Source organism: Coloeus monedula (assembly GCF_965178545.1).
Source record: "Coloeus monedula genome assembly, chromosome: 6".
NCBI classification, from domain to species: domain Eukaryota; kingdom Metazoa; phylum Chordata; class Aves; order Passeriformes; family Corvidae; genus Coloeus; species Coloeus monedula.
In genome coordinates, this window is record NC_138786.1 from 20,303,536 (window position 1) to 20,319,686 (window position 16,151).

The 16,151-nt window shown below is 40.0% G+C and overlaps 1 protein-coding gene across 1 annotated transcript in view; it reads left to right on the top strand.

The window, feature by feature from the left end:
* The window catches only part of CD44 (CD44 molecule (IN blood group)), a 51,676-nt gene extending 41,821 nt beyond the window's left edge, over positions 1 to 9,855 (top strand). Inside the window, exons 18-21 of the mRNA XM_082284130.1 lie at positions 664 to 849; positions 3,820 to 3,939; positions 5,203 to 5,281; positions 7,936 to 9,855. Of these exons, the coding sequence (XP_082140256.1) occupies positions 664 to 849; positions 3,820 to 3,939; positions 5,203 to 5,281; positions 7,936 to 8,152 (602 nt within the window). The 3' untranslated portion in view covers positions 8,153 to 9,855. The remainder of the gene's footprint in view (positions 1 to 663; positions 850 to 3,819; positions 3,940 to 5,202; positions 5,282 to 7,935) is intronic.
* Positions 9,856 to 16,151: the final 6,296 nt, after the last annotated feature.

Consider the following 16,151-nt stretch of genomic DNA (forward strand, 5'->3'; position numbering starts at 1 on the left):
CTTGGTGGTTTCTGTCCTTTGCTGAAGCATGTTTTCACATGATCTCCTAAATGTTCTGCGAGACATGCACTTTGGTGATTCTGAACCTCCAGCCTCGTCTTCCTTTCTTGTGCATCAGTGGGATCAGGCTGGATATGCTTTGGTCCCATGGCTGGTGTGGTGGAGGTACTCTGGTAGTTCATCAGATGACTTGCTCCTGTGACTCAGCAGCAGCGCCGTCGCTGGGGAGTGGTGTCCCAGTGGTGAGGGCAGGGCATTCATAGAAGAATTACATCCCTTAAATTCTGCCATCAGTTTCTTACTTCTCCTTCCCTGTGTATTGCCAGGCAAGACTGACACAGGTGAGGCTGCTCACTCCTGAGTTACAGGGTCAGGTTGTTGCTGCTACAGTCTCTTCTTCTAAAGGTCTCCTCTTTCCATCTGTCAGTGGGATCTGTATATGTTGCCAACATCTTGCTCCAACATGCTGAGCATAGATGTGGAGCTGAAGGGTCTCTCAGAAGCCAGTGACAGTGTGGAAGAAGGAGAGGCTTTCATGTCTTCTCTCCTCCTTCTGTGCTTTGCATGAGGAAGGTGGAGGTGCTTTCTGGCTTGCTGTGGCCCAGGAAATGATGTGGGTGGTGGTTTTGTGAGTGCTCCCTCATCATGCCACCATCATGACAGTCGTAGAGTCCGTGGATGATGTTGATCAAGAGAAAGCAACCAAGGAGCCACTGGCACCTGGCACTACACCTGGAAGGGAAGGTGAAGAAGCAAACACCACAAATGGTTCCCACGTCCATGGGATACCTGGAGTTTTTTCAGACATTGAAGACCGTTTTATTCCCTTGCAGACTCCTCTTACTACCAGTAAGAACAATGAATTATAACCATTTTTATTGGTTATAATTTAATATGTTATTGTGGACAATGGCTATTGTCCAAAAATGAGTACTAAGCATAATTGTAAATGGTTGTCATGTTAGGATTTTCTTTTTTGGGTTTTGTTATTGGTTTTAACCTGCTGGTAAGATGTCATGAAGGGTTATCTCTTTCTGGTAAAAGCATTAGCTAAAAGGCCAAAAAGAGTGTTTTGCAAATAAGCTTTTCTTATATTCTGTTATCAGCACATGGTAACACAACTATTGAGGTGAAGAAGTGTAAACTTCCTGCTCATGTTCATACATTTGTGGTAGCATTTTGTCTTTTTTTGCTGGGCACATATGACAGCCATGTAGCCCCAAACTTTCTGTCACTTTTTCCCCATCTGTAACCTCTCTACTTTAGCTGAATACGTACAAAAGAAAGGTTATTCTCTGTGACACCATTTTTTCCCCAGGTGTATATCCTGTTGGTGTCTTGCCAGTGATTAATTGTAGCTGTTACAGGGCTGTAACTGAGATTTCATTTGTGAACAGCTTTGTTTTTCAAAGGGTTATTCTTCTGATGAAGTTAGTGCAGTTAACAGTGTTTGCTTATTATCCTACATAAAGCCTTTGGTATTTTTTTATGTACGGTCACATGCTAATAATACGGGAAATGAAGGGACTTTTCCTTATTCCCAAATGTAGTTTACATACAAATAACCATCCTAACAGTAAGGGATTTTTTCCAAATTCAGCTAATCCAAACACTGTTTTCATGCACTTTCTTGGAAGTTAGTGGAATCACCCCATAGCAGAATTTGGCCAGTGCTCTGTGGACATTCTTTGTACATAAACAAGATTTTGTACCTATATTTTTACAGCATTATACAGAAAACACTTGAAAGCTAATTCCCTTAATAATTCATTCATATTAATTCATATATTGTGAGGTAGAACTTGGGCTAATTGTTTTTTCAAGAATTTTGTATAAACCAGTAAATTCAACTCTTAACAAAATTGCCTGGTTATAGTATTTTGACATAGGCATAGCACTATAAATGAAAAATATCTATTTGACAGAATTTTATTGGAAAGCTAAATTTGTTTTTAATAATGTCTTCCTACCAAAACTCATTTCTTGCATTTCACAGGCCCTATTCACTTAATTAATCTAAGCTGCCTTCTTAATTTTATGTGCAGACATTACACACTATGAAAAAATGTTTTCTACCTTTCTGTTTTGAGCACATAAAACCTGTAAGAACTGGTTTCAGTCTTTTTCAGTGTGAATATCTGCATTGAATCTTTGCATTGTCAGTGCCCTGGCAGAAGGCTCAGATGGCCATTTTCTCAAAACTCTCCCTTTTTTCATTTACCTTCTCTTGTGCTTTTTAAGAACACAGTATATGGAAATCACTAAGACACTGCCACTGTCGTCAGAAAGTTTATTTATTGAAGGGTTCATTCCTTTGTAATGTTGCCCCATATATGTGAAATGGAATGGAAAAGATTCATTAATGTATTGTTAAGGGCCTCCTCTGATCAAATGAATGGTTTGATGTACTGTACCATTTTGTTTCACTTGCTTTTTGTCTACAGCAATGTTTAAGCTGTGGTCAGACAACACACTAAGGGTCCAAGTCTCCATAGAATAACAAGTCAGTCCTCTGAAGGAGCACAAAAAATAACTGTCCATAAAGAGAAAAAAATCTAGTATGTTACCAAAATGAAATGTAGAGAGCCACTTGAAAGCACCTCCCCAGAGCCAGAACAGCAGGGAATGTGGCTGAACCTTGCTTCTTCTTCTTAGTGCTCAGGGGAAGAGCAAATGTAGCAGGTTTCCAAGCACACAAATTTTAATAAATGTCTGAATGCCTTTCTAAGGGGTTTTGTGGAGGAGAAGCTCTGGCATTTTTCAAAGATGATATAAAGCACTTAAAAAAAAAAATAATCTGCTGAGATGTGGTGTAGACAAGTTAGTAGGCCTCTCTTGGTCAGCTTTCTTTGGCTCTAGATCCAGACTCTTCATTGCTGAATTTGTGCTCTGTCCTTTGTTGTGAGATAGCACCAAACAACACTTCAGTCAGTAAGTTTCTTGTTAATAAAAATAATAAAAACATCTGGAAAATTCATTAACTGCTTGCTGGCTATGCTTCACCGAGGGGATAAAACTTACTTCTCAGTTATGCATCTGCCAGCTGTTACTAGGAAATGAGATCAGAAATGCTGGACAGAAATGAGCTGTAATGTGTATTAAAGAAAAAGAACTTTACAGCTGATTAGAGTTAGTGTTTAATTTCTTAGAGTCTGGAAGAACTCAGAGAGGTGGAGATCTGTAATATATTTTTTAATAGCGATAATGAAGCAGTAGTCCCAAATGAAATTACTGTATCTATAGTCTGCTGATAATTTTAGTCTCGGGATACCCTTATGGTAATAATGTGGGCCACAAATGTGATTGCATAAAAGTTTAAGCAGTATGGCCAGCATAGAAAATACAAGAGACTGAATTAAGGTCTAATACCGCCTTAGAACCAAATTACACAACTTATTAAAAAGGACAAGAGGATCCACATCTAAGTTTGAAGAGAACTGCTAGGAAAAAAATATTTTGAGTTTTTAGAGTCCCACTCTATAGGCTGTCAAAGTCACAACCATTCAGAGAACTATTGTTCTATTTTATGACAGCATTAGAGTTTTAGGTGTTCAGTTTTATCTTGTGTCGAATAGAATTGAAACATATGAGGGAGACAAGAGGGGAAAGCCACGGGTTTTGCTTCTCAAAATACTAAAGCTGGCCATAGTTCAGATAAATATGGTGCTTTCAGTCTATGTAAAGTTTTCAGTATAAACACTCACTAGTTGCTTCAGCATGAACTTTCTAGAGTACAATTTTTAAATGCTGGAAGTCACAGCCTTCATACCTTGCTGTTAAATATTCATCAAGCATATTTGGCCTATTTTTGTTCTTTAGGCTCTACCTCTAGTGTATATGTTAGCCAAGGACCACACAAGGGACATTATGAATCCACTACTTCCCTTGAAGAGACCGCCACAACAAAAATATCTTCAGACTCAAGCTCAGCCCTACCAGGTAGGTTTTTGAAGTCAAATGTTTTAAAAATCTAAGTACAGAATTGTATTCATATGAACTGAAGTAAGAGATGAAAATGAAGGTGAAATACATTTGTTCAGGCGTTGTTCTGAATCAGATAATATTCAGCATTTCACAAGTAGTCTGAAAAATGGAGCATATCGTAACTCATATAATTTTTTGCCAATATTGAGGGAAGCCATGCATTTGGAGAATGGGATTAAGATTCAATTAACTTTTATGAACTGAAAAGAAATCAGGCAAAACTCAGTAAAGTTATAGGCATAGTATCATATCCATGAGAATGTTCAGTGAAAATAATAGGTGAGACAAGCTCTCCAGAATAGAGCTTACAGATTAAAACAGAATAAAAAGAAGCCAACACCATGATACAGCTGCAAAAGAATGCAAATATATTCTGGGACTTATTAGTGGTACAGTCATTTTTAAAACAGAGAAAGTAATTATCCCATTCTACTTAGGCCTAGCAAGTCCAGAACTGAAGCTTTGTGTTCAGTTCAAGGCATTGCATTGGTCACATGGGAAAAAATGGAGAAGAGCACACAGAAAATTTTGGGAAGGTGACCTTTGAAGCACCTTTTGAAAAACTCATAATTTTCAGGGAAAACTGAAGGGAGATATAAGAAGAGCATGCTATGAAAAGAATGCCTGTCAGTTTTTCACCATGGAGTACTAATAATTAACTAATCAGAAGAAGTAATTTGTTTCAAATGAAAGGCACAGGTCTAGTTAAACAAGGAAGAGTTGTTTCAAACGAACAAGATACAGGACATAGCTCCTGGGAGAGGACCCCCAGCTCTAATGGTAGTAGAGCTATAATGGTAGTAGAGAGTAGGCTACTGAGAAGGTTGTGAAACCTGCTTTACTAAAAATGTGCTAAAAGTCATCCTGTTTCTGTGCCAGGGACTGTAGGTGTGTCGTGCTAAGCCTTTTCTTTTGCTGTTGGAGTAACTCAGTGATACAGCTCCTCTCCACCTATGCCCTCTGAAGTGCAGTGCTTACAGGTGACAGCAGGGATGGGGTATTTTATCTGAGCTGGCCTGTGTGTAGCTGAATGATGAACATGTGTTTGATTTGCACAGAAAGACTTTGTAAACCAACCAAACATTCATGGAAGCTAGGAAAAGAGTGTGACAGCTGAAAGAAAGTAGAGGAGATTGTGTTCTAGCAGTTCTGTGAAATGGCAAAACCACATGAGATACAGTCACACTCTCTCTTCCCCTCCCTCATCTCTCCCTACAGACTGGCTGATCATAGTTGTCGCTCTCGTGGTGCTTGCGTTGGTCCTTGCAGTGTGCATTGCTGTTAACAGTCGCAGGAGGTAAGGCCACACCTTTACATTTCCAAAGCACTCTGCCTTACTGTTTCCTTCCTTGAGAGGCTCCACAGCTTTGTCAAAGAGCGGAGTAGCAAAACACAAGGAAGAGCATCCTCTGCAAAGCTTGGAGTGGCTTGGGGTGTGGGGACACAGGTCACTGACACTGAACCGTGCCGTAAATCAAGTCCCTCCTGATGGGAGAGAATTTTCTAAAAGTCCTTGCAAGGAGTTTCAAAGATAAGCTGAGACTTTTCCTTCAGTTTCAATGCTTCCACATAGTTGTTTATTAAGTCTTATCAGAGGAACAGAGCCACCAGCATGACCCAGGTACAGCACAGAGCACAGAAAGCAGGAGTGAGGCCTCTCTATCAAGATTTACACAGCCTTTTAAAGATATTTTAACCAATAGTTACTAAAAACGTACATTATTTTCACTTCCCTACCAATTATTCAGTAACATGACTAGGAACTGCGGAATTCTCTATCCAATCATTCCAAACTACTTTTACTGCAGAACATGGAGTAGTAGAAGAAGGAGAAGAAGGTTTAGAGAACAACAACAATCCTCCATTTTGATATTTTTTACTCTTATCTATTTACTACAAAGAGAAGTCCAAAACCTCTAAAGTTTTCACCCTGTGACAATCTTACATAGAAGTCTATCACCTAATTCACACCACTGTATTTCCTAGTTCTTGTCTGACTGTTGGTAATTTTTTCCAAGGTTTGATGCTAAAACAGTGTTGTTCAGGGGGGTAAGAACCCTTAAAAACAGGCAGAGAAATATTCTCGGCACTCTGGGTTCCTACAGGTCACCATGTCCTGTACAGGTCACACATCAGCCTTCACACTCACCTGGAACCACTCACATGAAGTCAGCAGCTATATGAACCCTTTGGTCTTGTAAATGGAAACTAGCTGTATCTAGATCACAGAAAAGCAATTATTCTCTATCTATTAGTTATTAATGGGAAAATCCTGTTCACAGAGAGTGAAAGTTGTGAGATGAATGTAGACAGTAACAACCCCAGGATGAGCCAGGAATAATCCTCCACCATCAGCAGTGTTCTCTGTGTACAGTGTGAAGTGTCTTAGACAACCCCAGCGATTCTGTGATAATCTGTTCCTTCCAAACAAGAGGCTCTGTCACAGCTGGCAGTCACGAGCATGTATGCTAACACTGCTCTCAGAGCTCTCAATGGCTTTATGTACACCATTTTACAGATGAAGAAGCTGAGGAATGAAAAGTAATGCAGTGAGCTGTGCAAAGTTAGCCAGGAAATTTGAAAAAACCTTAGCCTAGGGTTTAGGCTATAATGTTCTACCTCTTTCTGTTCTCTGGGGGCTGTTTTCCCAATTGTCTTCAACAGCTTTTTTCTACTTGAATGTTAAAATTGAGCTTTTTAACAGAGTAACTATTTGCTACTTGAATTTTAACTCTTTTTTATCGGAATGACCATATAATATGTGGAGATTTTTGTTCAGGAAGCAGTGAGCACATTTTTTCCTAGTCTCTTGGTTGTAGAGCACCCTGAGCTGCTCTTTTAAGAGGCTGTGGAGCTCCACAGCTCCTTGCTGGCGTCTTTTGGCATTTTATGGCTGCAGAGCAGGAAATCATTCCCAAGGGTGTATGTAACATTAGCACAGTGAGCTGAGCTACTTCAGATAAAATAACCCTCATCCATGAGTCAGTAGGCATGAAAAAATAGTATTTCAGAAACATAATAGTATAATTGAACAGCCAAATTAGTCATTCAGGCAAAATATGCTTCATTTAAGAAGAAAGCCCTTAAAAGTCCAACTCCACAGACATGCTGTCCCTTTTAGGCATGCTGGGCTCTGCATATTCAGTTTACACAAGGCTGTTTGAGGACAAATAGGATGTCCAGCACTGTGTAGCCAGGGAGCCATCTTAGCAGCAAATCTGACAGCTGTGTAAGTAGTACTTTTTTACTATGCTGAAAGATACCCAGCCCACGATAAACAGTGTGCATCAGCTTTGGGCTGGTGACTCTTTAAAGACTGTGTGTGTGTGTGTTTTAATTCAGAGTAACATATAAAGTTTATTGGGCAGCCCTGCAGCGAGTGTAACTCTAAAAACACAGTACCTTTTCCTGCCTGAACATGCCAAGGAGCTGTGCTGCAGACAGCAGCAAGAGTAGTTCTCCATATTTCCTTACTGCTGGTTGGCTTCTCGGCTTGACATGCTAACACAAAGGAAAAAACAGTTGCCTGGTTTAATGAGGTGAGAGCTCGATCCAGAATTTTTGCACTTCCAAAGCTGTGATCCCAAGCCTGGATTTAGAAGGTGTCCTCATAGTGGGATATTTACAAAGTTCATAAATGTGAATATATTCAAATGACAGAAAAAAATTCTAGCATTCAGTAATGAATGTTATTGCTATATGTAGCAACAGTAGATATAAATTGGATAAGTGAGCTCCTGACAAATTTTTATTCATTTAATGATGGAGGATGCTTTCAAAAATAAAATAGGAAATATGGAGAGCTTTACAATTTACAATTTGTATGGTGTGAGTCTGTGCTGGCAGACACAAGTTTAATTTCCAATCACCTTTTCCTAAATACTAACCCTCAATTTCTAAGTTATTTTTGTTAGTCTCCACTTACACTATTTTATTTTTATTTCTTTCTAGATGTGGGCAGAAGAAAAAGCTAGTGATTAACAATGGCAAAGGGGCAGTGGAAGACAGGAAGACAAGTGAATTAAATGGAGATGTCAGCAAATCACAAGAAATGGTGCACTTGGTTCATAAAGAGCAGTCAAATGACCGAACACAAGCATGTGACGAATTCCTGACTGTTAATGAAACACAAAACCATCACGAGTTTGACATGAAGACTGGAGTGTAATGGTACCACGCTGCCAAGCAGATCAGGGCTGGGGAAACCAAAATCACGTGGAACTTGAACAGGAATTCACAGATGCACTGTGCTACTGATGTCTTTTGAACATAAACATAAGTTCTGTTTCTTTTTAATCACTTCGCAAAAAAATTGACATGTGCTTTCTGAAATAACACCCCCAAGAGCTGCATAATGCTTTCAGTTCCCAGTCCCTACACAGAGGACTCTCACTGTGTCCTGGATGTTAGGAGGCATAATACGAGTGTACATCATTATTCCCCAGATGGAAGGTCTTCGCTGTGGGGGGCTAAAGAAGTATCCAGTCACTCCATCTTACAGATATTTAAGGTATTAAACATGCCATGGTACAGAAGTAAGTGAGGAAAAATGTCAAGAGTAAATAAATCAAGTTTAAACCCAAAAGGCATCTTCTACAATGTCTGCGACATCAGAATCCCTCAGAAATGCCTTCCAGCCAGGAAGAGCAGTGGGTACATTCAGAATCTGCCAGTATAAACAAAAAGTGACATTTTATAATTATGTATGGCTTGGTCTGCAACAGGGGAAACCCAGAAGGACAAAATTTATTTATCTCGATTTTTAAATATCTATGGGCATACAGCAAGTCTTCTTGGGAGGGGTAATAAAGGCATGAAAACATGAGCTGATGCATAATAAACTTCTATACTTTATTATCCTAGCAACCTGTACAATTATCCTTGAGTTTTTGAGATGTTCATTGCTCTCCTCTCCCCCTCATTCTTTGGTCCAAGTTTGTGCTTGTTTTTAATGAGTCTGTTAGTTATGATAACAAATGAAACAAAATGACCCCAGCTCTATCACATATGCACAAATCAAGCAATTGAAATCACTAGGGAAGCTGACAGTATTTTGTTCCTGAAAACAGGTCTCTATATTCTGCTCCATTTCACTTAGGAGATGCTGAGCCTATTAAATTTTTTTCCCCTATAACTATGATATTATACCAGATTGCTGATATTTTAAAAGTTGATTTTTTGTGATCTCACTCATTTCCTCTGAATTCTATTTCATCTACATTTTTTCCATCTGCTTTTTAAAAACACCAAAAGAAACATTGCTTTCTTATTGGTACCAGAAGTTTAAATTCTATAGAAAAGATCAAAGCAAACAAAAGGAAACTCTCCCAGCCATGTAATATAGTAGAGTAGCTGAGCTGCATTGTTACATGCTTTTGTTATGTCCTTTTGTGTCTGTTGTGTAAAGTATTTGTATTAAGCTATGATGCTGTGCATTATATTGATATGAATTGTCAGGAAAAGAACTATTTACCACCAGTGGTCTGTGCTGTTTTTAAGAAAGCTTATTGGAATGGAGGGAGAATGGTAACTTCTAATTGGAGTGCCCCCAGGAAATGCAAGTAAAACCATTGGTCTGTGGCAGCTGTGGGATGGGGATGGTCTGTAGCAGGGCTATTCAAAGGTTCTGTTCACTGACCATAGCCCCTGTTCTGCTGAAGTATGTTACTGAATGCTCTCCATCTGAAGCAGTTTGGAGGATGAATATTCAGCTGGCTAAATATTGACTTTAGCTAGCACTGATCTTTACTGGAACATAAAGCACAAGACTGTTGATTATATTTCTGAGTCACAGCCCTCCAGCAGCTTCCCATGTGCTTCATGGGAATGCTCAAGTGCCCTGGTATCTGCTGGCAGATCTCCTTAGGGTAATTTACACCTGGGCAAAAAGTCCCAAGTCAAGGTGATGTTTTAAAATACACATAGGATGTTTTCTGACTATATGTAGGTCAGATATTTCATCTGTGAACAGTGCATTGATTTTTGTTTAATGTTTTAAAGCAAGCTTTTCTATTTGTCATTAGAAATCAAAATGATCTGTTGAAGGCTGTGTTTAAACTGGTGTCAGGTACTCATTACATTAAGTATGGAGATCCAGAGTAAGAACTACTCCTGTCTTTAAATCCTAGCTGAATATAGGTCTCAGTGAAAAGGACATTTCATTGTCTTGGAGGCTAAATTTCTCTTTTAAAAAACAAAAAAAATCTGTGGCATGTTATTTATCTCCCTATTCAGATGTTGAATGAAGAAATCCACAAACTCCTTCTTAATTTATCTTACATTCAGTAGCTACAGAAGCACAGACAACACTGGTTGGGTTCTTTATATATTTTTAAATGGGATATGCTCAAGAGGCAATGCCATTATTTTATATATGCTGATTCTTTTTAGATTATGTCCTGTGACTTATGTGTAATTGTTTCATTATAGTTTCAAAACTAGATGGCCATTTCATATGTGTAATATAGTACATATTTTTATTAATCTTGCTTTTATTATGAGGGGTTGTTTGTTGTGTGTATGTATTTTTATATAGAGCACTTGATATATTTGCATATTTATTTAACAGATTAATTAGAATGAAAGAAAATATCATCTCTAAGTTGTAACTAGAAATAGTATTGCTAAAAACACATAGGACTTTAAAATAAGCTTCCAAAATAAACCTGATTCCACACTGAGGATAAAATGTAAGTCCAGCTATTGGTGGCAGAGAAGTATTCAGCAGGATTGTCGTTTTGAGTACTGTGGCCATTTTTTCTGCTTGCAAATGCCAAGCCAGGCTGAGGTGAATGCTGTGTGACCTTGTCTGCTCTGCCAGCCTCCCAGAGTTAGTGACAAACTCAGCTTTCCCCCAGAAGTGGACAACAGCTACAACAACTTGGTTCAATTTAAGATCAACCCAGTAAGGTCTTGATGACCATTCCTGGCTCACTGAACCACCAGCATTTGGAGAGTGCAGCACCCATCAAGGTCCTGCCCTTCCTTCAGGGTGCTGATAGACAAACTGTGTCTTGGTCTATCCTTGGTGCCTAGGAAGAATGAGGATTTCTCCTAAAACTGCTAAGGAGGTCAGACCCTGCAATCAGCTTGTGTTATTCCTTTGTCTTGAAAAGTTCCAAATAAATGTGATCCAGACCAGTGGATATACTGTCTAAAGCAGCAAGAATATTTAAGAGAGAGACTGTATGTTTTATGGGAATGTAATAGTTTCATGAAGCAATGCAGGCTGGTTGTTTCATCTGTGTTTTCTTGAAGATCTGAAAAGGAATGTTTGATTAAAGCAGAAAAAGGATGTGCAGCTCTCATGTCTACCTTTGCGGATGTTAAACCCTTTCCACAACATCAGTTCCAAAATTGTACTTTTGCAGTTTTTCACACGATAGGGATGTCTTTTGTGTGTCCCATGTCAACAACAACAGCCTCTGTGCTAATTAGTTTGAAGCATGTTGCCTGGAATATTTTTAGGAGACAATTACCAAGTGTCTCTTTAGCACATACCATTCTGGTTAGGGTTGGTCCTAATTATTCTTTCTGTAGATGAAGGAAATAAATCCTCTGACAAGTGTGTTCTGCCTCAGCATACACAGACACCAGGGTATTTTGTAAGTCAGCAGTTAATGGGTTTATTTTAAGCTATATTAGGCCATTAGACAATAATTACTTCTTAGTCTTTATTAAACAATTCAAGGGTCTGACTCCTCTGAGTCTCTGCAAGAGCTCTGATTAGTCAAACACCAGCCCTTTTGGTAACCACAGGTTCTGACTAGCTCTTCTCTGTGGAGCAGAAGAGGACAAAAGGTGACAGGAAAAGGGCTGCTCCTTGAGGTGCTGTTCCAGCTGTGTGGGAGTGGGTGACACAATTCCTGTTCCTTAAGGGTGGAAAGAATTGTGCAAAGGTGTTTTGGGGGTGGAGCTCTGGGGGATCAGGGATGGAGGGAGAACACAATTTCTGGGAAAGGACGTAAAGGGAGAGTAAAATTTCTGTACTATTAATGGGAAAGTACCTTCAACACCTCCAGGACTCTGGCACTCGAATGTTTCACAATTTTGAGAAGGAAAAAGAGAGCCTTTTCCTGTGAACCTCCCCCGCCTCCAAGTCATCCTCTATATCCACCACCTCATTTGCAAACTGATTTTGAATTTTCCCCTGGTAGCTTATTTCTCATTATTGTTATGCCTTGCTGCATGTGGCATCCGCTAACACCATGCTGCAGGCAAGCAGCTGTGGCAATGAGGAGTGAGAGGCAAATTTAGCCAAGATGAGTAACAGTGTCTTTTGTACAGCACAGAGACTTCACTTTTTGTCTTCTCTTTCTCACCCATTCGGAGTAAGGTTAGTAAAGGTAAGATTTTGAAAACATTTCTGAGAGGGACCAATTTGATTTTTATTTGTGCCTCAACATATGTTATACATAAAAATTACTACAGGGGCTGTACGTGTGCTGAAAGCCCTGATATGTGCAGGTGTTAAGGATGCCCAGGAAAAATGTCCAGGAAATCGGGCTGTGGGAGGAGCCTTAGCACATACAAGCAGTTACTCTCTCCATCTCTCTTTCCCCCTCTCTGCTCTCTTTTCCATCCCACTCCGGTCGGAGCCACATCCTCTCTTTATCAATAGACAGTTCTCAGGTACAATATTCGCTGCTTTTGTGCATTATTTTCATCCGAGAAATCTATCGAAATGAATCCACCCCGACTCCTCTTACAGCGGGACGGGACGGGACGGGACGGGACGGGACGGGACGGGACGGGACGGGACGGGACGGGACGGGACGACTTCGCTTCTTGCTTGTCTTCCTGTTTTGAAAGTGCAGGACTGATACAGATCTTCACATCGGTCAAATGAGCTGCTGCATAGGGGTTTTTTGAAAGTTAAAAAGTGTAGAAGCGAATCCACCATCAAAGCAGCTCTTCTGACCTCAAGACAGTTGATGGTTGTTAAAGTGCAAGTGAAGCAGAGGCAGTGAAAGCTTTACATATGCTTTAAAGCCAGCCTGCTTTCAGTTTTGTCTGGGTGGTTCCAGCAAACAATAGAAAGGTTCTGTCTGAGTGACACCTTCAAGGAGCCTCAGACTTTTATTAAAACTTCTTACTCTACAGGCAAACAGGTTTTGGATGAGCAAGTTTTGGGATGAAACCTATCTTTGTACATTCTCTGCCACAAAAAGCTGTGCATTGAACACTGATGTGAATGTCTTCAGTTTTTCTTTAAAAAAAAATTTTAAAATTATGAAATTTTAGATCAAAACAAGTCCACAAAGACTGTCAAAAAAGAAAATGGCATTTTTTCTCAGTTCAGCTAGTTTTAATACTCCAAATAGCTGTACAAAATTACTTTTTTTTTTGGGAGGGGGGCTTCTCCATGTCTAATACATAGTGTAGCTTTCCCTTTGTACTAAAATGAAATTCTTACAAGTAATTTATTTCCTACTGGGGAAAAAAAAAAAGTATGTGCAAATTTACAACAAAATAGGATTTTTCAAGTCTAAGGTATCACAAATTTAAGTGCACTTATCAGCAAAATCTCCAGCATTTTTTAGAAAAGTAAGGAAAAGTCTCAAACACCCACTTAACCTAGAATTTAGGTCAACAGCAGCTTTCTGCAGTGCTGAAGCTGAGGCCCAGCTGAGGTTAGGGGTACATAGGCTGGCAGTGGTAAATCAGCATATGGCTCATAGGCAGTGGAGGCTCTGTACATCCAGAAACTTTTAGTCTGCTGAGTTTGTCCTGAAGTCCTTGTAACTCTCAGAGCAACCCAGGGCAGAGGAGGATGCAATAAGGCATTTTCCACTTCTCTGGAGGCTCTAAGTTTTGTACCTGGCATCTGAAAGCCTTGCCTTGGGCACTTAGGACGGAGTCAGTTTTAACATCCATATTGCCAGTCCCATGTGGAAGTGGCAATTTTGGTACCAAGTGGCTTTGGTACAGGTGAGTTTTAGCTTGAATTGTAAATTTATTTGTAGTCATTGGTGTACATAATCTAGCTTCTGGCATGACAGAAGGCTTTTTTTTCCCTGGGTTAATCTAAAAATAAACCCCTTATATCACTTTCAGTGACCACATTTTCCTTTGCATGAATTGAGACCCCATGCTTCCATTTTTCATGTAACAAACAGTAATAAACTGTTCTGCCCCATGATGGGAGTTAAAGCCTGAGTTTATATTCACCACTTTTTATTTTTATTAACCTATTTATTTTAAAAGCAAGCATCCTGTTCTGGGCTGCTGCTGCAGATTGCTAGCAGCACATTACTGGAGCCAGCTCAGGGAGAGCATTTCCTGCAGCTTATCTAAGGTGAGTCTATCACAGCTGAGCCCCATCCACAAGACACAGTGATGTCAGCTGACAACAGCACACCAAGGGAGAGAAGAGTCTTCCTGCATATGCTGTGGACTACAGCCATCACTGATACAAACCTCAGCGAAAATGTTGGGCTCTTTTTATTTTTCAGATTCACAAATTATCCTGTGTTTTGGCTTTGTTCAAGCATTACCTGTCTATCTGTATCCTAGTGTGCAAGTACATGGGGTTTGTCTTCCTGTAAAACTGTTTCACAATCATCCACTCAATTCAGCATGTTTTGTTTTGCAGCAGTGGGTCTTCAGATTCACCAGCTTTATAGTTCTTGGGCAATTCCCTGCAGTTCTGTGTGGTTCACTTCCTAGTTAATCTTTCTTTCATTAATCAAGTGAAAGTCTGAAATAAACTCAAGGTAGGGATGCTTGTTTGTTGAGCCAGTGACTTAAAAATTAACAACCTTACCCTTTGTTCATGAAGGTTGATTTCTCCCCTTCTGATGAAGAGGACAGGTATAAAGCCTGCCTATTGTTTACAGGCTGGTCAAAAATGAGAGAAGCCAGGTTCAGAAACAAAGCTGATATGATCCAGTCAATTTAGATAACACCTGGATGAAACAATGGAATGAATTTTGAGTGTATTTCCTAGCTTGGTCCCTCTTCTTGTCCCTTCACTGCACTGGGAGTCAGCTGCCTTTTCTCGCTTGCACATCTCCGCGGCAGCATGTCTCAAGTGGTGTCCAAGGATCACAGAAGAGTGATCCATGGAGCATCTTCAGGCACCCCAGTAAGAGAACAGCCAAATGGAGATAGATCAGTCTTACAAATGACTACAGGAAAAGCAAACATTTTTAGTTCAGTCACGAGTGAGAATGCAGAGCACAACACTGTGTAAAACAGACCCTTGTGTGTTGCTTTTCTAAATACTCATCCCTGTAGGACAGAAGGCCCACCAAGAGTGTGAGGCCTTGCTTCTCCAGACCTTGTCCCTGTAGTTTTGGTGGGAAGCAGTCAGTTTTGTCATTTATCTGTCTACACAGACACATCTTGTTTATGGCCACATGGTTCTGCCTGCCAGAACTACCATGACCACAAGACCTTATCTTGCATGCAATATTTTCCTTCCTGCCTTCACTGTGTGCTGTACAAGTGAGACAGCAGCAGACACCTGCCCAGCCTGGGAAGCTGCCTCAGCTTTGGATGCCTGCACAGGGCTCTGCACAGCTTTGGAAGCAAAATGGCACCAAGCCTTGCTAGGGTATCTGTACATTCTTGCAGTGCAAGTGCTTGCTGCAAATAACTCCTTCCTGCCCAACTGAGTGTAATTTTTAATGCTGTTTTCCTCCTAAAGCACCGTACGTTGGGGCCACCTGTTTCTTTCATAACCTTGTCCTGTTTATATGTACTATCTAATACAAAGGAGAAGATTATTTCAGATATAACAACCCTGAAGTATTATCTCAGATTTTCCTTCATGCCTGAGAGGAGATACAGAAATATCTCTTAATATGGGTCCATGATTCATGACTCACCAGATTTTATAGCCTCTTTAGCAGATTCTTTCCCGTAGAGAGGGACGCATTCCAGACACAAACACACTCCTGAAATTATCTTTTTCTTTAAGGCTACAGACATGGAGAAAAGGGGTACAAGTGGCTTGCAAGGGCTTAGAGAATCAACCTTTGGGGTGTGTATTTTCAGAAGGGTCAGCGTCATATAATTGCAGTACTGGTTCCTGCATGGGTTGGTTATTTTAGGTCATTTTGCAGAAACATTGCTTTGAGAAAGCAACAAACATAGGTCAGTGTCAAGTCTTTAATTTTAAACTTTTATCATGCTGTATAACAGAAGAACAGACACCTTTTACG